Source organism: Panthera leo, chromosome B2 (genome assembly GCF_018350215.1).
Source record: "Panthera leo isolate Ple1 chromosome B2, P.leo_Ple1_pat1.1, whole genome shotgun sequence".
Taxonomy (NCBI): Eukaryota; Metazoa; Chordata; class Mammalia; order Carnivora; family Felidae; genus Panthera; species Panthera leo.
In genome coordinates, this window is record NC_056683.1 from 2,138,659 (window position 1) to 2,162,875 (window position 24,217).

The window sequence follows — 24,217 nt, forward strand, 5'->3', positions numbered from 1 at the left end:
TCTTGCTGAAAATGTCAATACAACAAGCCTGAGAAACCTTGCTCTGGAGAATCTGGGTAAGAAAGACTGAGAACCTTAGTATAAGCAACTCTCTTGTGGGATCAGTAATGGGAGAGCAGCTTGTTTTGTTCAAGTATTTCAAACTTTCTAGTTGTTTTCATTATTGGACTTTCTGACTATAAATAATTTCATAGGAAGAGAATAGAGACCTGGTCGATAAATGGTATGCACTGTGCTCCTAAGACTCATCGTACCTTCGTATGGCTTGTATCGTACCACCCAGGCTCAAATGTGACCAATGCCAGTATTAGATTACTCGCCGCTCTCTTGTTCCTATCACCATCTCTTATTTGAGATTTGTTCTTTTCCCTACACCCTTGTTCCTTTTTATTCTCTTCCTTCCATCCCTCTCCCTGATCTTATGTCTCCCTTTTCACTGATGCCCATCCATTCCTCCTGGAACCCCACCTCCCCTGCACTTGTCCATTTCCTCCCCTCAAAGCTGCTGGCTCCTCATTCAAAATCCCCAGTTCACCACCACCCCCATCTGTGGCTGAGAGAGCTGCCCCCCCCCCCCCCCCACCTCCGTTTAGGGGCCTTGGACAATCACAGCTGTCTTGTCAGTTCACAAAAGCTTCTGACTACAATCCTCACCACTTTCAAAAACAACACAAAACAAAACCCATAAACAAAATAAAATACAATCATTGTCTCTCGAAAAAGATGGGAGGAGCAACGCACATGCTTCTGAGGTAACCGAGAACCTGGGCTCCTGTAGATCAGGTGCTGTGCACGGAGGGTGGCGGGTGGCTCCACAGGACCCAGTGGTTCTGATTAGTGTCTGGCAGATGACTTCTCTTCTGCTAACCTTGGGCTTGGGTGTCCAACTCTAAGACTAGGCCAATTCTTTGTACTGACAGGTATTCACAACTATCTGAATAGAATGTTCTAGCATAGAGAGGATAAAGGCAAACCAGTCTGTCTAGAATGTTCTAGCATAGAGAGGATAAAGGCAAACCAGTCTGTCACGTCTTTACCGATTTTCAGAGCCCTAATCTTGTGGCAGCCAGGATCATCTTTCTTCCCACTGCAGAAGCCTCTCTCAATTCTAGATCAGGATCTGCCGACAACTCCCGTGCACGTGTCTCAGCAAGACAAAAGGTAAAGGGGGAAGCTTCACTCAGTAAGCATTTAACTTTATTTTCAAAATAAGACATTTTTAATACTAGAGATTTAATGCTTTACTTTTCTCTGAGGACCATTAAAAAATCTTTTGTCTCAAATGCCTAAAATATTGCCCAGATGATTATTATAAAAACAAGTAGGAGTGTGAAGCTTGAGGTTTTAAAATTTTCTACCAAGTATGTTCAAAAGACATAAAAGCCCAGTTTACCTTTATGGAGCCACAAGGAATGGCCCAAGATTCATCTCCCAGTGGTAGTAGAGACCCAAAACGGACTGTGGTGGTTTAACTAGTCGAGCACAATACAAAAGCAAGGATGTCTGACTATTGTCTTCAGGCAGAGATTCGGTCACTGCCTGGTTGTTCTGGTAAGGCTATTCCTAAAACCAGTGGGCAGTTTGATGGTGTACATCTGAATGCGCTGGGCCTCTGGCCACAATTTCTGTCATGTCATTAAAATTCTCAAATTAGGGATGTAAAACTGTTGCAAGTACATGGACCGCTAATATATTTCCAAGCCAAAAAGAAAAAACTTGATTATAATTTAGCCTTTTAATTTAGATTAGGTTACTGTGTTTACTTTAATAGTCTTCAATCCTCCAATTATAATAGACTCTTTCGCTAAGGCTGAAAAGGTGCTATAAAGTTATTACTAAATTACTTTCTTAGGGTGTTTGCATTTTATCTGTTGCTATTGCAGCCTCCTCAGGTATGTCTTTTACTACCTTCCTGAACTCAGAATCACAGGATGTCAAAGCTGGGAAATACCTTACCAGTGACTGATTAGGACAGCAATACCCTTTAGAACTTTCTGCAGATAAAAATGGTCTAGATCTGTGTTGTCCAATCCAGGTGCTACTAGCCACACGTGGCTGTTGAGTACTTAAAATGTCACTAATGAACAGAATTTTCTATTTTATTTCAGTTAATTTAAGTTTATACAGCCATGTGTGGGTGACTGGCTACTATACTGGACAATACAGTTCTAGACCGATCCCTCCCACGTCCTTCAGTTTACAGTGACGGGAGACTCAGGAGTGATTTATCCACATTATAGATGCCTCATACACCATCACCCCCCTCCTTCCCAATAGCTCCTACTTATCACTTAACTGCTTTCCTTTCCACTGGAATGTCTTCCTTAGCCCGCTATCTTTCCTGATGGTTTCCTCTTTTTCAGCAATGGCAAACAAATTCCACAAAATGATTGTCCTCCCTACTTTAAGATAAAAATGAGATTAATATTTAGGCCATTCTAGCAGTAGTGGTGGAAAACAGATAGTATTGTTTTAGTTATTAATTTCAAAAGCAGCTTTAACTTAACACAATGTATCTGGTAGGTTTCTGCTGTGTCATCTGCATGCTACAGAATGGGAAACGAAGGCAGAGAAAAATGTGAATGTTTAGGGGCACACAAGAGGCTCAGTTGGTTGAGTGTGTGATTCTTGATTTTGGCTCAGGTCATGGTCTCATGGTTCGTGAGTTCAAGTCCTACGTCGGGCTCTGCACTGACAGCACAGAACCTGCTTGGGAGTCTCTCTCTCTCTGCCCCTTCACACTTGTGTGCGCCTGCTTGGGATCTCTGTTTCTCTCAAAGTAAATAAACTTAAAAAAAAAGTGAATGTTTGCCCAAAGTTGTACACTGAACGGTCAAGTAACAAGGAGAGCTGAGAAGGAGCATTTGCTGCCTTTCCACCAAGAAAATGGCTATTTTCGGCTGCAAGTCAGCAGTATGTCAACAGACAAGGCTTTCTGAAATAACTCTTAACTCTTCCCAAGAAACTGAACTAATTTAGAAATAAAAGGAAACTTCCTCAGGTAGATTCTCTGGTGCCGGAGAAATGCTTAATGACGACTGAAGCTTTGCCTGCATTCAGGTTACTCAGTGTCTAAGGCGGATTCTCTGGGAACTAACGAGGCCTGAGGAACTAAGAACGGTTCCTTCACCATCTTAGTAGAGCTTATTTGCTGTATGAATTCTCTGATGTCTGATAAGGGCCGAACTCACGCGGAAGGGCCTCCCGCACTCCTCACATTCATAGGGTTTTTCACCCGTGTGGATTCTCTGGTGCTGAATAAGACCTGTGCGCCCACTAAAATCTTTCCCGCATTCTTCACATTTGTAAGGTTTCACTCCAGTGTGTACTCTGTGATGTCCGAGGAGATGGGAGCGCTGAATGAAGGCCTTCCCACATTCGTCGCACTTGTAGGGTTTCTCTCCAGTGTGAGTCCTCCTGTGTTTGCTGAGGTCTGAGCTGTGACTGAAACTCTTCCCGCAGTCCTCGCACGTGTAGCGCCTTCTTTCCCTCTGCGGCCACTCCACTCTGCCCTTGCTTTCAGTAGCATCTCCGGGTTCAGGAGGCAGAGGAATGTCTTTGTTAAGTCTGTCATTTACCTTGCCAAGGAACTGTGTGTCCTTGGGCGTATCTTCCTTCTGGGACAACACTTCATTCTTAGTGCTGGTTTCATCACCTGTAACCAAACACAAAGGTGTCCTAATCTAAGTTTGAGAAAGAACACATGAACGCTCTAAGTGTGTTATAAAAGTCACATACAATGCACAAACCAGAGATTTGGCACCATCAAATCATACCGACAATATAAGGAAGAAATTAAGAGGCGAGCGGGGAAGCCGGTGGCAGGGTTATTTGGGAAGAGATTGAGAAGAGAGAAGGCAGTGATGTGGATTGAAGGGTCACCTGGCAATCTCGTGCACAGGCAGAGTGCTGAGCGGTAAATGAGGACTACGGATACGCTGGGGATAACGAAGACGGACAGACAGGGGGTCAGAGAACAGACGGGGAGGGAGCTGAGAGTTTGGGAGAAACATGTCAGGGCCTGAAACATAGGTGGTTAAGTGGGAGAAGATAGTGGGATTAGGGATCTGAACTGAATGTAGTGAGTAGGAACCATCGGAGAAAGGAACCGTATGAAGGATAATAATCAGTTAAAAGCAGGTTGAGAGCATGCAGGGCAGGAAAAATAGAGGAAGTGACAATGGATGGTCTGGTGTGTGTCCACACTCTCATCTCCAGTGCCAGCCCTGAAACGTGATTTGCATCAGAATCACATGGATGGCTTCTTAAACCAGAATACTAGGCTTCCCACTCAGCTTTGATAAAGCTGGAGTAGAGCTCAAAAATTTGCATTTCTAACAAGTTTCCTGGTGGGAGAGACACTCCGGATTCAGGGACCACATTTTGAGAACCAACGGCCTAGGTATTTTTCAAGGTCCAACTCAAATACTCTCTCCTCCAGGAAGTCTTCCCTAAATCTCCCAAATTGGCTCTTTTCCCTCTTCCTGATCACTATGTCCTTCACCTCATGCTTTGCATACAATAGCACACAATAGCAAGTACTCAGTAAATATTTGAGTTGAACTTTGTAAGAAAATAGCTGTTTTGATGATTTGGAGGAGGTAGAAAGTGTCACCTATTCAGTCATGCTGTGACTACCATCTCAATGAACCTAGGAATCCTAACAGTGCAGCTGTCATTTAGTTAGTCCTCAGGGGCTCACTTGGCCTGAAGGAAGCAGCAGCAAGAGCTCCCAGGGCATCTCAGTGCCTGGGTTGGGCTGGAAACTCTGGCTCGAGTGGCTCACTGATGCCAAGCCACGAAGCCCACTCTTCACTGTCCTCACCGTGTCCCCCTTGCTCCCAATCGTCCTCAGATCTGTTCCTCCTGAAAAATCAGTTTTTAAAACCAGGCAGTAGACTTTCTCAAAGTTTGGATATTTGCTCGAAGATGATACTGTTTTGGAATGTAAATGCCATGTTATCTTTGGCTGGAAATTACAAGGACTAAATCAGAGCCAGAAGATCAAGAGTCCAGTCCTGGAACTGATCAATGTTTGAATTCTGGCAGGTGATAACTATTTTGGTTTCCTTCTCACCTCTGTGCCTTCTTTACCCATTGTTTGATCAGATGAGGGAAGATAGGATAAAGCATTTGTAAAAGTATAACGTGTGACAGAAGTATTGCTAGGTTAGCAGGGTAAGAGTGATCAAGCAAATCATGGAAATCAGAGACACCTCCTACCATGAAAAGAAGTGTTCTGAAACATCAGCAATTAGCCTCAACAGCTTCTTTACGTACAGCTGTCACCAGGGGCTGGCTTTCCTGGGGCTGACTGATGAATATTAACAACAACAACAAAAGACAGAGTTTGCCCTAAATGGTCACTTCAACATCTTCAGTGTAATCTACCAGTCCTCAGGATAAGTCTCTCCCCCACAGCTTTGGGAGAAATCCAGAGAAAAATCTCATCAGGACTTCAAAAGGTTTTTTTGTGTTTTTTTTTTAATACAAGGTCAGCTTTTTTTGGTCAGCAACTGAAATTATAATCCTCTCCCTTAGATCTGCAACCGAACAATATAAAGAATATCGTATGGACATTGTCAAATGTGAGCTTTTTCATCTCATGGACCTCAGTCTACCTCTTGGTCAACTGGAATTCAGGGTCTTGTTTATGTATCTCTTCTAAGTGCTAGTCTCAGGCTAATAGGATTCCAAGAGACCTTTTTTTCAGAACGGACAAAATGAAAAATACTGGGTTCTGACATCTTCTGCCAGGGCTGTCCTTCCAATGTTATTTTGGCATGTGTAATACCTAGAGTCCCTATCAGTTACAATTTGAGATTCACCCAGCCCTGCTGGTCACTGAGAGGAGATGTCCACAAAGCTCATTTGATCACCATGCGTACAGCTTGCTTGACAGTCTGGGGAGAAAGAACAAGGTTAAATGCTGAGTGAAACTGGAACAAACTGTCATTTCTTGCTAATGGAGAGTCAGTGCTGTAAGTTAATAGCATGCCCAGTACTTCAAAATGAAATACTTTAAAAATGTGTTACAAAGAGGGGCACCTGGGTGGCTCAGTCGGTTAAGTGTCCCACTTCAGCTCAGGTCACGATCTCACAGTTCATGGGTTCGAGCCCTGCATGGGGCTCTGTGCTGACAGCTTGGAGCATGGAGCCTGCTTTGGATTCTGTGTCTCCCTCTCTGTCGACCCCTCTCCTGCTCACGCTGTTTCTCTCAAAAATAAATAAACATTAAAAAAAAGTCTCTCTGTTTAACAATAAATTATTTTTAAAAGATAGTGGCTTTTGGGTATGTTATTGTGATGACTTTTAACAACCATTCTGGACCAGCAGGCAGGAGGCCCAGCCTCTGACTATAATCTCAGCTCTGCCTATAACTCTGGAGACTCAGACAAGTCACAACCACTGTGGTGTATTTCTTCACCAGTAAAATGAGGATTTGGACCAGATGTCACATGCTTTTAATAAAGTTGAAAGACATGTCTTAAAATGTATTATGATTTCTGCAGGGTTTTTTTTTTGTTTTGTTTTGGTGGGTTTTGTTAGTTTTTTGCTTCTCAGTTTTGGGGAGTGTGGTGGTGGGGACACAGATAAAAATTGTATATGGCCCTTGGTGCTGTATCTTAGAAAAAAAGTCCTACTTACACTGTTCAGTGCAGACAGAGAGGATTCTGTAAGAATTGTCAGACCTCATAGAATAGCTAGATTTCATAAAGCACCTTTCAGTAGATTATATTAAGGGAAGACAATTTCTATTTTCCCTTGACAAGTTATTTTGATAGTAGCACGTAGGCAAACCTCTACAATTTTAGGTTTAGGAACTGTATTTTTCTGAATTTATAACATGTGGAGGGAAAGTAGTCCGGAGATATCATTAAAAAAACAAAGAAAGAGCGACCATCTAGAACTTAAAGTTTTGCAGACTATCCATCATAAGCAATAATTCTGTGTTCTATACTGAGAATTTAGCATGTTAACATGTTAAAATATTCTTGTGACCTATCTGTTAAATTTGTTTTGAAGATTTTAAAAAATGTTTTTTAATTTATTTTGAGAGAGAGAGGGAGGGAGGGAGGGAGGGAGGGAGAAAGGAGTGGGGGAGGGGCAGAGAGAGAAGGAGAGAATCCCAGCAGGCTCCTTGCCGTCAGTGCAGAGCCCAACGCGGGGCTCAATCTCACCATGAGATCCTGACCTGAGCTGAAGTTGGATGCTTAACTGACTGAGCCACCCAGGCACACCAGTTCTTTTTTTTTTTTTCCCCTAATTTATTTACTTATTTAGGGGGAGAGAGAGAGGGAATCCCAAGCATGATCCATGCTGTCAGTTCAGAGCCTGACTCGGGCCTCGATCCCACGAACTGTGAAAGCACGACCTGAGATGAAATCCAGAGTCGGGAGCTTAACCCACAGAGCCACCCAGGTGCCCTCTTACCAGTTCTTATCTTGTGTCTCAGCACGGGCCGCCACCCTCTTCTGTGTCTCTTACTTTTCTGACAGTCCCTGATCTGTCTCCTTTACGGAATCCTCTTCCTCCACCCCAAATTCACATGGTGGCGTGCCTCAAACATTTACATGTGCCTCTCGTCTCTTCACTTGGTACGTTCTTCTTGGTCAATTTCATCTACAGCCATGTCTTCTATCATCTACTCGGGGGCAATTCCCAAATCTCTTTTCTCCTCCCACATCTTCCTCCTGTATCTAGAATCATATTTTATTTTATTTTATTTATTATTATTTTTTTTTAATTTTTTTTAATGTTTATTTATTTTTGAGACAGAGACAGAGCATGAACGGGGGAGGGTCAGAGAGAGAGGGAGACACAGAATCTGAAGCAGGCTCCAGGCTCTGAGCTGTCAGCACAGAGCCCGACGCGGGGCTCGAACCCACGGACCGCGAGATCATGACCCCAGCCGAAGTCGGACGCCCAACTGACTGAGCCACCCAGGCACCCCTAGAATCATACTTTAAATTGTACTGCCTACAGAATTGTATTTGGATGTTTCAGAGACAGCAAATTCGTATGTATAAAAACCGAATCTACTCTTAAATCTTCACATATAGATACATCCACCTTCTGATTTTTCTCTCACTCACTGACACCATTATCTGCCAGCTGCCCAAGTCGCAAACTTTGGTTTTATTATAACAGTCCCCCACCACCAATATCCAGTCAGATATGTTCATTAATAAATGAATAATATGGATCTCTTGAATTTCCTCCTTCCTCTCTCCAGCCTTAGTCTACCATGTTCTATATCTGAAAGTGGTCTCCCCTCACCCTGCCCTGTGTTTATATCTTTTCTCCTTACTATAGTTGTGCGCTCATTCACTTACAGGCTTTGGAAAATAGAGAAGAATATGTCACTTGTGATTTCATTAGCTTCAAATAATCTTTGACTACATTTGGAGATATCATTCCAGTGTTTGCCTTTGTAACTTTAAAAAAAGTAGAATCACTGATAGTGATTTTTAAAAACTCAAATCAGGGGCGCCTGGGTGGCTCAGTTGGTTAAGCATCCGACTTCAGCTCAGGTCATGATCTCACGGTTTCTGAGTCTGAGCCCCGCGTCAGGCTCTGTGCTGATAGCTTGGAGCCTGGAGCCTGCCTCGGATTCTTTGTCTCCTCTCTCTGCCCCTCCCGAACTGGTGCTCTGTCTCTCTAGGTCTCTCAAAAAATAAACAAATGTAAAAAATATTAAAAATAAATAAATAAAAACTCAAATCTGTGTCACCCACTTCTCTATTTAATGTAACAGACCTCCATCTCTGATAGGATGAAGTTCTGTTCCTCAGCATGGTATCCAGGAACTTTCACCATTGGCCTTGCATTTTTCCCTTCTACAAAATTCTCTTCATCAAAATCAAAAACACCTCACAGCAACTGTTGTTCTTAGAATGCTGCTTTCATGCTGCTTCCCCACCCCCCACACTGTTCTCTCTGCCTGGGATGCTTCCCTTCCCACCCATGTGACCATCTCAGCTCAAGCAAACCCACTCTGACACTCCTGCAGGCCAACCACAGGGACAGCTGTCCTGTTTTGGGCAGGTTATAGCATAATTGCTCACTTCTCTGTTTCTTGAAGAGGAGTCTGACCCTTGTATTCCTAACATCTAGCATGGCCCCTGGCATATCGCAGCTGCTCAACAACGTTTATAAAAGAAGAATGAACAGAAGAGGAAGTCTCGGTCTCACCTTCAAAGCTAACCAATATCCAACACTGCACTCGCAAGCACTAAGAGACTCTTTTAAGTTATACATCATTGAATGCCATCTTTCCAGGTATCAGCCAGAAAGATCTTCACTTAAAATCATTTTTCAGATTAGACAAATCACCTGGCAGGGAGCCTAGAGAATGAGAAAACCATACTGGTAAAACTTATAGCAGCGAGAATGAATCCATAACAGACTGGAGTATAAATACTGCCCCAGTTGGGAAGAGCCTCTTGAGAAAGGACAGAGAGCATTGGAAAAAAAAAAAAAAAAAACAAAAAAAAACAAACAAAAAAAAAAACTCCAGTGTTTGGGCAAAACTGGGATTTAAAGTTTGTTTACTTTTGGGTGCCAGGGAGGCTCAGTCGGTTGAGCATCTCTTTTTTTTTTTTTTTAATTTTAATTTTTTTTTAACGTTTATTTATTTTAGACACAGAGAGAGACAGCATGAACGGGGGGAGGGTCAGAGAGAGAGGGAGACACAGAATCAGAAGCCGGCTCCAGGTTCTGAGCTGTCAGCACAGAGCCCGATGTGGGGCTCGAACTCACGGACCGCGAGATCACGACCTGAGCCGAAGTCGGACGCTTAACCGACTGAGCCACCCAGGCACCCCGAGCGTCGGACTCTTGATTTCAGCTCAGGTCATGATCTCACGGTCCCTGGGTCTGAGCCGCACATCGGGCTCCATGCTGACAGTGCAGATCCTGCTTGGGATTCTGTCTCCTTCTCTCTCTGCTCCTCCCCCACCTGCTCATGCTCCCTCTCTCAAAACGAATAAATAAACTTAAAAAAAAAAAAAAGTAATTAAGGGGCACCTGGGTGGCTCAGTTGGTTGGGCGTCCGACTTTGGCTCAGGTCACGATCTCGCGGTCTGTGAGTCCGAGCCCCGCGTCGGCTCTGTGCTGACGGCTCGGAGCCTGGAGCCTGCCTCGAATTCTGGGTCTGCCTCTCTCTCAGCCCCTCCCCCACTCATGCTCTGTCTCTGTCAAAAATAAGTAAAAACATTAAAACTAAACATAGGAGGAAGAGATGCCAATAGCACACATGCACACAGAAAAGGCCACGTAAAGACACAGCAAGTGTGTGAGTCAAGGAGGGAGGCCTCACCAGACACCAGGCCCGCTGACACCTTGATCGTGGACTTCCAGAACGGTGAGAAAATAAACTTCTGTGTGTAAGTCACACAGAAATGGTGGTATTCTGTTTCAGGAGCCCTACTAGACTAATACAGAGTGTCATACAAATTCTCCTGCTCCAAATGTAAATTGAAGAGAATTCAGAACTAGAATAATAACAGATACATATTGAAGATAATATTTATTATTAAAGTGTTTGTTTATTTTAAGAGAGAGAGAGAGAGAGAGCGAGAGCGAGCATGAGCAGGGGACAGGGGCAGAGACAGAGAATCCCAAACAGGCTCTGAGCCCTGAGCAGTGCTTGATCCCATGAACTATGAGATCATGACCTGAGCTAAAATCAAGAGTTGGACGCTTAACTGACCTAGCCACCCAGGGGCCCCAGAAATGTAAGGTATTATTAACTTGAATGAGTATTTAAATTCCATCCCCCATCCACTGGGCCAAGTAGCAGCTTTTAAGTCTAATGAAAAAGTAAATTTTCATAATTCTTTCCACGATAAGGCAACACTAGGAAGGGAGGTAAAATCTTCCAGAGTGAGGTGGAGGATAAACAGGAAAACTCGAAAAGGAGACGATCAGAGTGAGAAAGTTCCTGTCCAACACAAGGAACCACATCTTCCCTCACACACATAAAGTCTTGCTCCTTACCGTTCCTCTGGGGATCCCCAGATTCCTGCTCCTCGTGGATCTTCTCGGGATGGAGCCGGACAGTCAGTGACTCCTGGGGCCTTCCCAAGGGGGCCAACTTGTCCAAGAGCGTGTCCTGTCTTTCTGAATTGGCTGGGACCTGGAGACAATGAAACATTGGCTGGGCTGGTAAAAGGCAGATTTTGTGAAAGGACTTAAAAGACCTTTAGAGAAAAGATCAAAAGAAGCATTTGCCAGGGACAGGAACACAAAAGGGAAAAATTCTCATTCAATTGCAAATGGCAACAAATGACTAATCTCTGTACTTCAGGCAAATTCTCACAAGGACCCGCAGAAGTGCAGGATCACAATCTTGGGATTTGGAAAGAATCTTAAAAATTATCTAGCCCACCTTCCACCAAACTGGGGCACTTCTATAACTCCTTTGTCCAATATGATAGCCACAAGCACAACGTGCTTACTGAGCACTTGAGATGTAGTTAGCAGGAACTGAGATATGCAAAGGGTAAGATACACAATGAATTTTGAAAATAATACAAAAAAGAATGTAAAATAGCTCATTTTTTATAGTATCTACATGATTACTTTGGGATAAGTATATATATTATTAAATATAAGGTTACATATATATAAAAGTATATATATATGTGTGTGTATATACATATATACACACACACACACACATATATATATATACATACGTATACACACACACATACATATATATACACGGTTTTTTAGTATTTATTTTTGAGAAAGAGACAGAGTGTGAGCCGGGGAGGGGCAGAGAGACGGAGACAGAATCTGAAGCAGGCTCCGATGCTCTAAATCACCAACCAGGTTATTATGACCTGAGCCAAAGTCGGATGCTTAACTGACTGGGCCAGCCGGCGTCCCGCTTTGGGTTAAATATATTTAATTTCACTTGGTTTCATTTTTTAAAATGTAGCTACTAGAAAACCTCAACTACACATGTGGCTCACAGTATAATTCTATTGGACAGTGCTGTTCTGTAACATTCTTGACATCTACTTGAACCCACCTTAACTATTTTCCTATGAAAAGAGAGGGTTTTCTCATTAAAAAAAAAAAAAATTATTACCAGGTAGCCCATTTCTTAATAGTTAGCTGTGAATTTTGGAGACTTCTTTACCTCTGATACCTATTTGCCTTCCAAACTGATTCGGAATCCGTCCCCGGCGTCTTTACTGAACTACCCTTGCGTTATTCGACATCCGCAGCCAGGTCCCTCCCTAAGCCTTGTTCTCCTCTAGGATAACATATGCAGTACCTTCAGGTGTCCTTTCCCATGCCTTTTCTGCTTTGGCTCGGTCCATACACCCTCATCTCTCACAGCCTGGGCACTGTCCCCTTCCCACCTGCTTCTGAGGCTCCTCCAGCTCTCTCTCCAGGTCCTCCAGCACGCTCACCGCCTCCTCCCCAGTGTTTGGATGGTGCGCCTGCACCCACTGCTGCAGGTCCCTGGGAAGAATGCTCAGGAACTGCTCCAGCACCAGCAGGTCTAAAATCTGCTCCTTGGTGTGGCACTCCGGCCTCAGCCACCGGCGGCACAGCTCCCACAGCCGGGTGAGAGCCTCCCTGGGCCCGGGTGCATCCCGATAGCAGAGCCTCCTGAAGTGCTGCCGGAACACTTCCCTCTTGCGGGGGCTGTAGTTTTGTGGGCCGGGGTCCCGTCCCCGGTAACGGTCTTCCGCCTTCGCTACCCCAAGTCCTCTTTGTCCCTCGGGTTCCAGGGCTGCGGCCATTCTGGGCTGTGCTGGAGGATAATCGTCTCTGGGGCGGATTCAAGGCCGGTCTCTGGGAAGCTTGTTTCGGAGAGAAAGTTGGAGGCGGAGAAACGACGGAAGGTGCAGCGAGCGCAAAGCCACGCTACCCCGGGCGGCCGGCGCCCTCGAAGGCTGCGCGGACGCGCGCCGAGCGGGGCTGTCCTCTCTCCGGGGCTCTGGGGCAGCGGACGCTGCTTACGCAGCCCGGAGCCACAGGTGCTCACCTGCACGAAGGTCGCGCGGCTCACCGGGTTGCGTACAGGTTACCCGGGAGCACGCACGGCGGCTGCACAGGCCGCCGCGAAACACACGCCGCCCGGGGCTCCGCGGCCGTGGGGACCCGCCCGCCCCCGGCCCCTTCCCCGTACAGGACCCAGGAGCCAGGGCGGACTCACCTCGCCCGCGCACACGCACAGGGACCACCGCCGCGATCTCCCGGCGGCCCGGAACAAAGGCTGGAACCCGGCCGGCCAATGGCGTCGGCCACGGGCACTTCCGGCCGCTCTAGGCAGCCTTGCCTCTGTGGCGGCGGCCGCACCTCCCTGCCCGCCTTCCGGGGAGGACCTGGCGGACCAGCGGGCCCTGGGCGGGGCCCGCGGCGCGTCCTGCCAGTGCTTTTTCGGTTCACTAATTAAATACGTGGTATGAAAAAACAATGCATTCACATCGTTCAGTATTTAAGAAGAGTGTTCTCCAGCATTTAGTTTGACACTGTTTTTCGGGACACGCGCACGGGTGGGTAGACGCATCCGGCAGGTGCACGTTCCCCTCGCTTGTCTCCTCTTACCAACTAATACTGGAGATTGTTCGTAAAGGGCTTCCCGCAGCCTCCGGCTTGCTTTTTTCTTTTCCTTTCCTTTCTTTTCTTTTCTTTTCTTTTCCTCCTCTATTTAAACAATTGCATTGTACTCAGTTGGTCGTATGTGCCGTCGTTTATTAATAATTACCCCGTTGATAGTCATGTAGGTTTCCAATCTTTTCTTTTACAAACGCTGCTGCAATAAGTTACTGTAAACATATTTCTGTCTCATGTGTAAGGTTATTTCCATAGTATATATTACTAGAAGTAGAATTAGTGGAGTATAGAGGAAGGGTATTCGTACTTTTGTAACTGGTAACATTACCAGTCATGAAACCTAGTAGAGATGTTCTGGTTTACCTATATTTGGCCATATAATCTTGTAAAATATTTCGATGTTTGCTAATCTCTTGGGTTAGAAATTCATCGTTGTTGTTTTTTTCCCCCTCTTTCCCTTTCTTATACAAACCCTGATTATTCACCTACTATGCCAGGCACTGTTCTGGAAGCTGTAACTATAACAGAAGATAACGCCCTTGCCTTCATGGATTTTATAATTTAGTGTGTGTGTGCTTGTACATATGAGGTAGGGAGGCAGGCAATAAAAAAATGAGAAAAACGTATAGTGTATTAGATGGTGGATGTTACTGCCAAGGAGAAAATAAAGGAAATACGCAGTTTGGAGGGAGAAACAAGTAATGCAATTTTAAGTAGGGTGCACATGGAGGACCTCACTAGTACATTGGCATTTAAGCAAAGATTGAGGGAGATGGGTGAGTGTGTCATCAGGGTAAATTTGTTTCAGGGAGAGGATAGCAAATGCACAGGCTGGAGTGGAGTGTGTTTGAAATATTCTAGGCACAGGGAGGAGGCTTATGTGTCCAAAACTAAGGGAAGAAAAGGGTGTTGGGAGTAGAGAGAGGGAGAGAAATGAGGGTCTTGGGTGAGTTCAAGGATCTTGCTTTTTATTCTTGGGAAGCCATTCAGAATTTCTGAGAAGAGGAGTAACATGTTCAGATGCAGTTACTGAAAAGACTACCGTGTTAAAAAATAAACTTGTAAGTGAAGGGGATTGGACGAGGGCAGAAGCAGGGAGATCGGTTCAAAAGCTATTACTACCTTGGAGTGGGGATGGTTCTGAACATGGCATAAAACCCTAAAGACATATAACTGAAAACTCATAAAGGAAAAGACGAATGTAACTGGCGATGTTAAAATTTGCAATTTCAAATGAAGAAAATAAAAACTAAGCAAGAGTAACATATGCCAGCCATCTAAAAGACACAGGACTGATTTTCCTAAAACACACAGACCTCTTACACAAACACACACACACACACACACACACACACACACACACACACAGAAAAAAATATCAACAAGCCAATAGAAAAATTGGCAAACTTAAGTAGACATTTATAGAACACAAATATTAATAGATAATAATATGAAAAGGAGCTCAAGTTCACAAAGAATTTAAATTAAAACAATAACAAACTTTTCTTAAATTGTTCAAATTACTAAAGACAGAAAGATTAGTCATATTCAGTATTGGAAAGTATGTGAAAATATAGGCATTCTTACTTTGTATATTTTTGGAAAGCAAGACTTTTTAAAATTACTACGTCCATACCTCCTGATGCAGCAACTGAGTTTCTTGGAATTATTCATGTAGAAATATTTACACAAATGTTCAAATATACACTAAGAAACATTGTTTATTTGAAGTGGGAAACCCAAATGTCCACATTTGGGAATTTAAATTTTTATATGCCCAATCTTTTTAAAGGCTAAAAACTCAAAGATACCAAAGGCATATGGAGTAAAAAAAGTAAGTTACAAAACAGTATAGAATACTATTTTTACAGAATAATTGTGTTCTCAGTGATTATCACTTCAGGTAAACTTACAGGGAACCTGATTTTATACATTATATATTTCTGTAAAACGTAATTTTTTATTAAAAATTTTTTTAAATTATATTTTATTAAACATTTTTTTAATGTTTATTTATTTTTGAGAGAATGAGAGAGACAGCGTGAGCAAGGGAGGGGCAGAGAGAGAGGGAGACACAGAATCCGAAGCAGGCTCCAGGCTCCGAGCTGTCAGCACAGGGCTCGAATTCATGAACTGGAAGATCATGACCTGAGCTGAAGTCAGAGGCTTAACTGACTGAGCCACCCAGGTGCCCCAAAATGTAACATTTTAACAAAAGATTTTATTTTTAAGTAATCTCTACACCCAACATGGGGCTTGAACTCATGACCCTGAGATCAAGAGTTGTAGCTCCACCAACAAAGCCAGGCAGGCATCCCTGTAAACTGTAACTTTCTACACAAACTTACTACTGCTGGCTGTAACCAGGAAAGAATTATTTTAAAACATCATTCGTTCTTCACAACCTACAACTTTCCTGTTTGGGGAATGTCACCGATAACCCTTTTCTCTATGAAATGCTTTGGCTGGCAGGTCATCTGGTAAAAGGGTGTAATTCCTTTAAGATGAAGAACAGAGCCAATTTCCCTTTGCTTTGAAGGCAGATACAAGTGATGAAATACACTAGGGTGGGACATTTAGGAGATGCAGAAATGGGCAAATTCGAACTACAGAGGAAGCTCCACTATCCCCTGCCCCCTTCAGTTTCTCCCTCCTTATCTAATGTATCAAATTCTCTCACTGGGTTCCAAACACAAACCCTGCTTCAGGTCCTGAACTTTTTTTTTTTAAACTTCTATCTTCCAAATTTACCACAGCACCTCCCCCATCCCCGAAAAAAAACACCTCACAAAAACACTAGTAGACAGTTTCTTTTTTAAAAATATTTTATAATTAAATGTTTTTATTTATTTTTGAGAGAAACAGAGAAAGCGAGCAGGGAGGGGCAGAGAGACAGAGGATCCGAAGCTGGCTCTGAGCTGACGGGAGAGAGCCCAATGCAGGGCTCGAACCCACGAACGGTGAGATCATGACCTGAGCCAAAGCTGGATGCTTAACAACTGAGCCACCCAGGTGCCCCACAAGTACACTATTTCAAAATAACAGTATTTTATGGGTGTATATTTTCACTTGCTTTCATTATTTAAAAAGGGAGAAAATAAATGAACAAAATGATGTGGTAAAGAAAGAATTCTTGAGACATCTTCTGCACAAACAGGTGGTTTTATTATAGCACGGGGACTGGACCTGTGGGCAGGAAGAGCCACCCGGGGATTGTGAAGACAGATTGATTATCTACTTGGGAGTTGGGGAGGTAAAGACGAAGTTTCCAAAGGGATTTTCATATGTTAAAGGAGACTCAAAGGATCCAGCAGGTCAAGTTAAGGTTTTTCCCTCTAGTGAGGCATTAACATTGAAACAGTAGGGAGTTCCTGGAGAAATGTTACACCCTGCCTGCCTCAAGTGTTTGTCAATGGCTGCAGGCTATAAGGAAATTTAATTTTATCTACATTTCCTTTTTGCCTTTGTTCCTCACATCACTGAGCATTCAAGGAATTAGAAAAAGAAACCCCCAAGTAAAAGTTTAGAAAAATAAGAATTAGAAAATAGAAAAAGTGACATTAATAGATCCAAAAATGAACTATTTGTAAGCAAGCCCATTAAAAACAAAAAAACCTATAGTAAATCCAATTGAGAGAAAAAATTTAAAAATTGTAAATGACAAATAGCAGATGAAGAAGAAAGTATGCTATCAAAATTTTAAAAATCTTAATGATGGGGATTTTCTGGGAAAGAACCTTTAGTTCCAAAATTTATTCAAGAAGAAAAATCAGGGTGCCTGGGTAGCTGCTAGTGAAGCATCCGACTCTTGATTTCGACTCAGGTCATGATCTCACAGTTCTTGAGTTCAAGCCCTGAATCAGGCTCTTGATTTCAACTCAGGTCATGATCTCACAGTTTTTGAGTTCAAGCCCTGAAGCAGGCTCTGTGCTGACAGTGTGGAGCCTGCTTGGCATTCTCAGTCTCTCTCTCTCTCTCTGCCCCTCTCCCACTCATGTGCACGGCTCTCTCTCTCTCTCTCTCTCAAAATAAATAAACTTAAAAAAAAAAAAGTAGTGGAAAAATCTAGGAGCACCTTGTTGGCTCAGTCAGTGGAGCATACGACTCTTGATCTCAGCGATGCAGTTTTGAGCCCCACGGTGGGTGTAGGGATTACTTAAAAAAAAAAAAAAAAAAAGTAGAAAAACCTAATAAACCAATCCTAAAGGAAATAATTGAAAAAGCTACCAAAGAATCATCTCCAGAAAGGCTCAATTCTGTAATATTTTAATTTTTAAAAAGTATTTACCGCATGTGTATGATGAATTCTAATGTTTTCATCTGGAATATAGAGTAGAAAGGTGAGAATCACTCCCTTTTCATGACCTAAATACACTGTTGATATTTTGTTATTTCCAATTTTTAATATTTTAAGACTGTTTTACATATTATCATATTTTAAAAATACTTGTATAGGCTGTTTAACGTTTAAACATAATAAAAACTTTTCATTTTATTATAAGCCCTTCGTAAGAATAAATCACATCTACATACTGTTTAAGATACTAAATCGTACCTTACAGAAGAGTTGGGATGCTGACATGAGATACAAGATGCTGGACACAACTGCTGTTCCAACAAATAACAGCCATGATTGTCACAGTCTGCAAAGGACTTTTCATTTTGCCACATCATTTATTTAGTATAAGATGGGTACTGCTATCTCACAACGCACTTTTTCCTTTTTAGGAGGAATGGGCAAATCACCCGCTTCCCAGAGAGGCCAAGAATGTCTTCCTTCTCCTGGGGAGAGTCCTTCTGCTTGGCTGGCTTTGCTAAGAAGCCGTAGAACATGGCTTTTCCATAGGACACCGGTGTCCTGTGTCCCATCACCCAGAGGCCCACACAGGGCCCGGGGCGCGGTACAAACCGCAGTGAGCTGAGATTGGGTACGGGTCTTTCATTACCAGGGATTTGACCTCCAAGGCATAGAAATGAAGGGTGGATTAATACTGAGGGCTTCAGCCTCCAGGTCTTCCACGTTTTCACTGCCTTTGCTTCCACTTCCTGTCTGCGGTTGGTTTTTCTTGTGTCTCTGACCTTTCTCCTTCCCTGTTCATCCCTGACCCTCCCTTATTCGTAGCTTTTTCTTCCCACTCTCCCATTTGGGCCTCATCCTCTCCCCACTCTCCCATTTGGGCCTCATTCCACGGCCTTGCCGCCCCTGTGGCTTCAGATCTTGAGCTTCTCTCCCTCAGCTGCACCTCTGCTTTGGGCCCTGAACCTGTTCACTCCAACATTAGTGTTGACTCCCATCAGCATGCGGTTTTCATCTCACAGGAAGAACTAGTCTCCACAGGTCTGGCTAGAAGCCATCACAGTTGACTCTCAATAAGTACCTGTACGTTCTATCTAAGGAAAATTTTACCGTGGCTTTCCTCTACCTTCAGGTGCTCAAGTATACATTTTTAAATTTGTTTATTTAAGTAGGCTTCATGCCCAGCGCAGTGCCCAAGAAGGGGCTTGAACTCACTACCCTGAGATCAAGACCCGAGCGGAGATCAGGAGTCAGATGTCCGACTGACTAAGCCACCCAGGTGCTCCTTAAATCTTTTACAGTAAATCTTCAAGCTTTTGTTAGCAGAAAGCCTTTTCTTCAGAGAAAATCTTCTTGGGGGCCAGCGCCTAAAGCTAAAGTGCAGTGTTTTGGTGGCAAGGTGGTCCTGAGAAGCCCGGAGAGCAGGGCAGGGCTCACACAGGTAGGGGGAGCAGCGGGTGGTCAGGGAGCCCAGGTCGCTGTGTGGTAGTGGACTGTGTCCATCCGCAGTGGGTGATAATCTGCTCCAGTCAACTCCTGCCTCGTGGGAAGGTGGCATCTACTATTGCCACATCATGCGTTTTTGTGAGAGAATCTGGAAAGTCAGATTCGATGTGAAATCTCCAGATTTTTAAAAGTTGAAATAATTTCATGTTATCACAAAACATACTATGTGGGAAAAACGCACATACGGGCCAAATACAGCACCCTGGCCTGTTTGACATCTCTGGTGGAAGATATGAAAGGTCACCGGATGTGTGTGATCAACCCTCCTGCTCCATCCCATGGAACCTTCCTACCCACCCAAACGTTTATCCCAAATTACAAAGTGGTTTTTGTATTTATGTTTTTAGTGTAGACAACCGATAGGCTGAGGTCTTTTATCAAGCTAACCAAAAATTCAGGATTCTTAAAAATGTAAATCAAGTAACTCTAAACTCACACTTCAGACAAGATCATCACTCCAACTCCAAAGAAAATAGGGAGGAAAGGAGGCAGGGGAGGGAATAGCAGCATCTCTAGCACCCTGGGGACATATCTAACGGATTATAGAGATCTCCTGGCCCCTGCTTGGAGGAGGAAAGTCTGAGGATGTGGAACGAGCCCCTCCAAGGTCCCAGGTCATCAGACGACATGCTTGTTTGGCAAGCTGTCAGGTGATTGCCTCTTTCAGCCTCCAGAAGTATTTTCAAATGACAGCGGAAACCGCAATGGTGATCACAGAATTCCCTACTTCTCCATCACGGAGACGTCCCTATCTGGCGTTCTGCAGGAAAGTGCGGATGGATAATTCTGCACCATTGCTGACATCACCAGGGCTTCTCTACGATGTGGATTCGCTGATGTACCAGGAGGTGCGAGCTCCGCCGGAAAGCTTTCCCGCACACGTCACACTCATAGGGCTTCTCCCCAGTGTGGATCCTTCGATGTCCCAGAAGATGGGAGCTATAACTGAACGCCTTCCCGCACACGTCACACTCATAGGGCCTCTCTCCACTGTGGATTCGCTGGTGCCCAACCAGGGCTGAGCTGTGACTGAAGGCCTTTCCACACTCATCACATTCATACGGCTTCTCCCCACTGTGGATCCTGTGGTGATGGAAGAGGCCTGAGCTCTGGCTGAAGCTTTTCCCACACTCGCTGCACTGGTACGGCTTCTCCCCAGTGTGCACGCGCTGGTGCTGAATCAGGTGCGAGCTCAGACAGAAAGCCTTTCCACAGACGTGACACTGGTAGGGCTTCTCTCCCGTGTGGGTCCTCTGGTGCCGAACGAGGCCGGAGCTGTAGTGAAAGGCTTTCCCACACTCACCGCACTGGAAAGGTTTTTCTCCAGTGTGGGTCCTTTGATGCTGAACAAGGTGTGAACTGTAATAAAAGGCTTTTCCACACTCATCACACTGATATGGTTTTAATCGGTTATGTATTCTCTGATGGTCAATAAGTTGGGAACTCTGGATGAAGGTTTTGCCGCACACGTTACACGAATAGGGTCTGTCTCCAGTGTGGATTCTCTTATGTCTAATGAGGCTTGAGTTTTGAGTGAATCTTCTCCCACACTCGTCACACTTATATCTTCTCTCGGTTGAAGAATTTCTCTGATATCTCTTTGTCTGTCCTTCATGTTCTTGGGTTTCTTCACAATGAGGGACTTTTCCGTTGATTTGGCCAGGTGACTTTTTTGGAGACTCTGTATCTATGGTAAGCTCCTGCTTTTGAATCGATTCTCCTTTCTCAATTCTGATTACGTCATCTGAAACAAAAGGAGAGATTTCAAATATCACTGAAACATACAGGAAGTAAAATTAAACACATCTACTACAAGTACACAGCTTAACTATACCAACACAATTGTTCCACACCATGTGAGGAAGACAGTGGGGGAAGGCAAAGGAAGAGGGACCAGCAGTGGCTGCACTGGCCAGGCATGGCTTGTGCAGACGGAGATGGTCAGTGGGGCGTAAGTCAATAACAGGAGAGGATCTGAGAGGACAGTGGGTTCCGAGGGAAGGCCAAAGTGGGGTCGAGATGGATGAAGGCACAGGGCTGTGAGAGGAGGGAAGCTGCCAGGGGGCCGGTGCTGATGTGGAGCTGAGAAGCAGCTCCATGCAGGGGGCCATGAAGGCCCCTGGAGTACTGAAAAATGAGGGGTCAGAGCACAGAAAAGTATCCTATTTCCAAATACGCAGAACAAGCATGTCTGGACATATGGGGCACAATAGGATATTATCATGTGGGGACAGACAGAAACTGATGTGGCCCCAAAGACATGACTACTCTTCTTGCAAAGAAAAACCTGGGAGTCTGCCCTGATGAACATGGATGTAAAAATCCTCAAAAGATATTAGCCAACCGGATCCAACAATACATTAAAAAAAGTATTCACCATGACCAAGCGGGATTTATACCTGGGATGCAGGGCTGGTTCAATATCCTCAAAACAATTAACGTGACTCGTCACATCAATAAAAGAAATGACAAGAACCATATGATCCTCTCAATACATGCAGAGAAAGCATTTGACAAAATACAGCATCCTTTCTGGATAAAAACCCTCAAGAAAGTAGGGATAGAAGGATCATACCTCGATATCATAAAAGCCATATATGAAGGACCCAACGTTAATATCATCCAAATGGGGAAAAACTGAGAGCTCTCCCCTAAGGTCAGGAACAAGACAGGGATGTCCACTCTCGCCACTGTTATTCAACATAGTATTGGGAGTCTTCGCCTCTGCAATCAGACAACACAAAGAAATAAAGCGCATCCAAATCGGCCAAGAGGAGGTCAAACTTTCACTCTTCGCAGATGACATGATACTCTATATGGAAAACCCAAAAGATTCCACCAAAAAACTGCAAGAACTGATTCATGAATTCAGCAAAGTTGCAGAATATAAAATCAATGCACAGAAATCGGTTGCATTCCTATACATCAACAATGAAGTGACAGAAAGAGAAATCAAGGAATCGATCCCATTTACAGTTGCACCAAAAACCATAAAATACCTAAGAATAAATCTAACCAAAGAGGTGAAAAACCTATACACTGAAAACTATAGAAAGCTGATGAAAGAAATTGAAGAAGACACAAGGAAATGGAAAAAGATTCCATGCTCCTGGATAGGAAGAACAAATATTGTTAAAATGTCGACACTACCCAAAGCAATCTACATATTCAACGCGATCCCTATCAAAGTAACACCAGCATTCTTCACAGAGCTAGAACAAATAATCCTAAAATTTGTATGGAACCAGAAAAGACCCCGAATAGCCAAAGCGATCTTGAAAAAGAAAACCAAAGCAGGAAGCATCATAATCCCAGACTTCAAGGTCTACTACAAAGCTGTAATCATCAAGACAGTATGGTACTGGCACAAGAACAGACACTCAGATCAGTGGAATAGAACAGAGAACCCAGAAATGGACCCACAAACGTATGGGCAACTAATCTTTGACAAAGCAGGAAAGACTATCCAATGGAATAAAGACAGTCTCTTCAGCAAGTGGTGCTGGGAAAACTGGACGGTGACATGCAGAAGGATGAACCTGGATCACTTCCTTACACCAGACACAAAAATAAACTCAAAATGGATGAAAGACCTAAACGTAAGACAGGAAGCCATCAAAATCCTCGAGGAGAAAGCAGGCAAAAACCTCTTGGATCTTGGCCACAGCAAATTCTTACTCAACATGTCTCCGGAGGCAAGGGAAACAAAAGCAAAAAGGAACTACTGGGACCTCATCAAAATAAAAAGCTGCACAGCGAAGGAAACAATCAGCAAAACTAAAAGGCAACCGACAGAATGGGAGAAGATATTTGCAAATGACATACCAGATAAAGAGTTAGTATACAAAATCTATAAAGAACTCATCAAACTCAACACCCAAAAAACAAATAATCCAGTGAAGAAAAGGGCAAAAGACATGAATAGCCGCTTTTCCAAAGAAGACATCCAGATGGCCAACCGACACATGAAAAAATGCTCAACATCACTCATCATCAGAGAAATACAAATCAAAACCACAATGAGGTACCACCTTACACCTGTCAGAACGGCTAACATTAACAAATCAGGCAACAACAGATGTTGGCAAGGATGTGGAGAAAGAATATCTTTTGCACTGTTGATCGGATTGCAATCTGGTGCAGCCACTCTGGAAAACAGTATAGAGGTTACTCAAAATATTAAAAATAGAACTATCCTAAGACCCAGCAATTGCACTACTAGGTATTTATCCAAGGGATACAGGTGGGCTGTTTCAAAGGGACACGTGCATTCCAATGTTTACAGCAGCACTATCAACAATAGCCAAAGTATGGAAAGAGCCCAAATGTCCTTCGATGCATGAATGGATAAAGAAAATGTGGTATGTATATACAATGGAGTATTACTCGGCAATCAAAAAGAATGAAATCTTGCCATTTGCGACTACGTGGATGGAACTGGAGGGTATTATGCTAAAGTGAAATTAGTCAGTCAGAGAAAGACAAAAATCATATGACTTCACTCATATGAGGACTTTAAGAGACAAATCAGATGAACATAAGGGAAGGGAAATAAAAATAATATAAAAACAGGGAGGGGGACAAAACAAAAGAGACTCATAAATATGGAGAACGAACTGAGGGTTGCTGGAGGGGTTGTGGGAGGGGGGATGGGCTAAATGGGTAAGGGGCATTAAGGAACCTACTGAAATCATTGCTTCACTATATACTAACTAATTTGGATGTAAATTAAAAAAAAATAAAGAATGAAGTTAAATTAAAAAAAACAAAACAAAAAGAAAATCCCAAAACCTGGGAGTCTGTCAATCCTGAAGCTCCGCTCTGTGGGTC

The 24,217-nt window shown here is 43.6% G+C and overlaps 1 protein-coding gene across 5 annotated transcripts in view; it reads right to left on the minus strand.

Moving 5' to 3' along the window:
• Positions 1-2,740: 2,740 nt before the first annotated feature.
• Positions 2,741-24,217, minus strand: part of ZSCAN16 (zinc finger and SCAN domain containing 16) — a 29,289-nt gene continuing 7,812 nt past the window's right edge. Inside the window, exons 1-6 of one of the 5 annotated variants that reach the window (XR_006202354.1) lie at positions 13,184-13,269; positions 12,381-13,012; positions 11,002-11,140; positions 9,196-9,348; positions 7,489-7,700; positions 3,570-3,655 (exon numbers count right to left, since the gene is read on the minus strand). Coding sequence is in view for 3 of the 5 variants with exons in the window: in XM_042937590.1 (XP_042793524.1) it covers positions 3,135-3,480; positions 20,195-21,131 (1,283 nt within the window). In the remaining 2 variants the exon portion in view is untranslated. Of the gene's footprint in view, positions 3,656-7,488; positions 7,701-9,195; positions 9,349-10,157; positions 10,197-11,001; positions 11,141-12,380; positions 13,013-13,183; positions 13,270-20,194; positions 21,132-24,217 lie in introns of those variants that run through there. The other 4 variants (XR_006202353.1, XM_042937588.1, XM_042937589.1 and 1 more) reach the window with 4 other exon arrangements.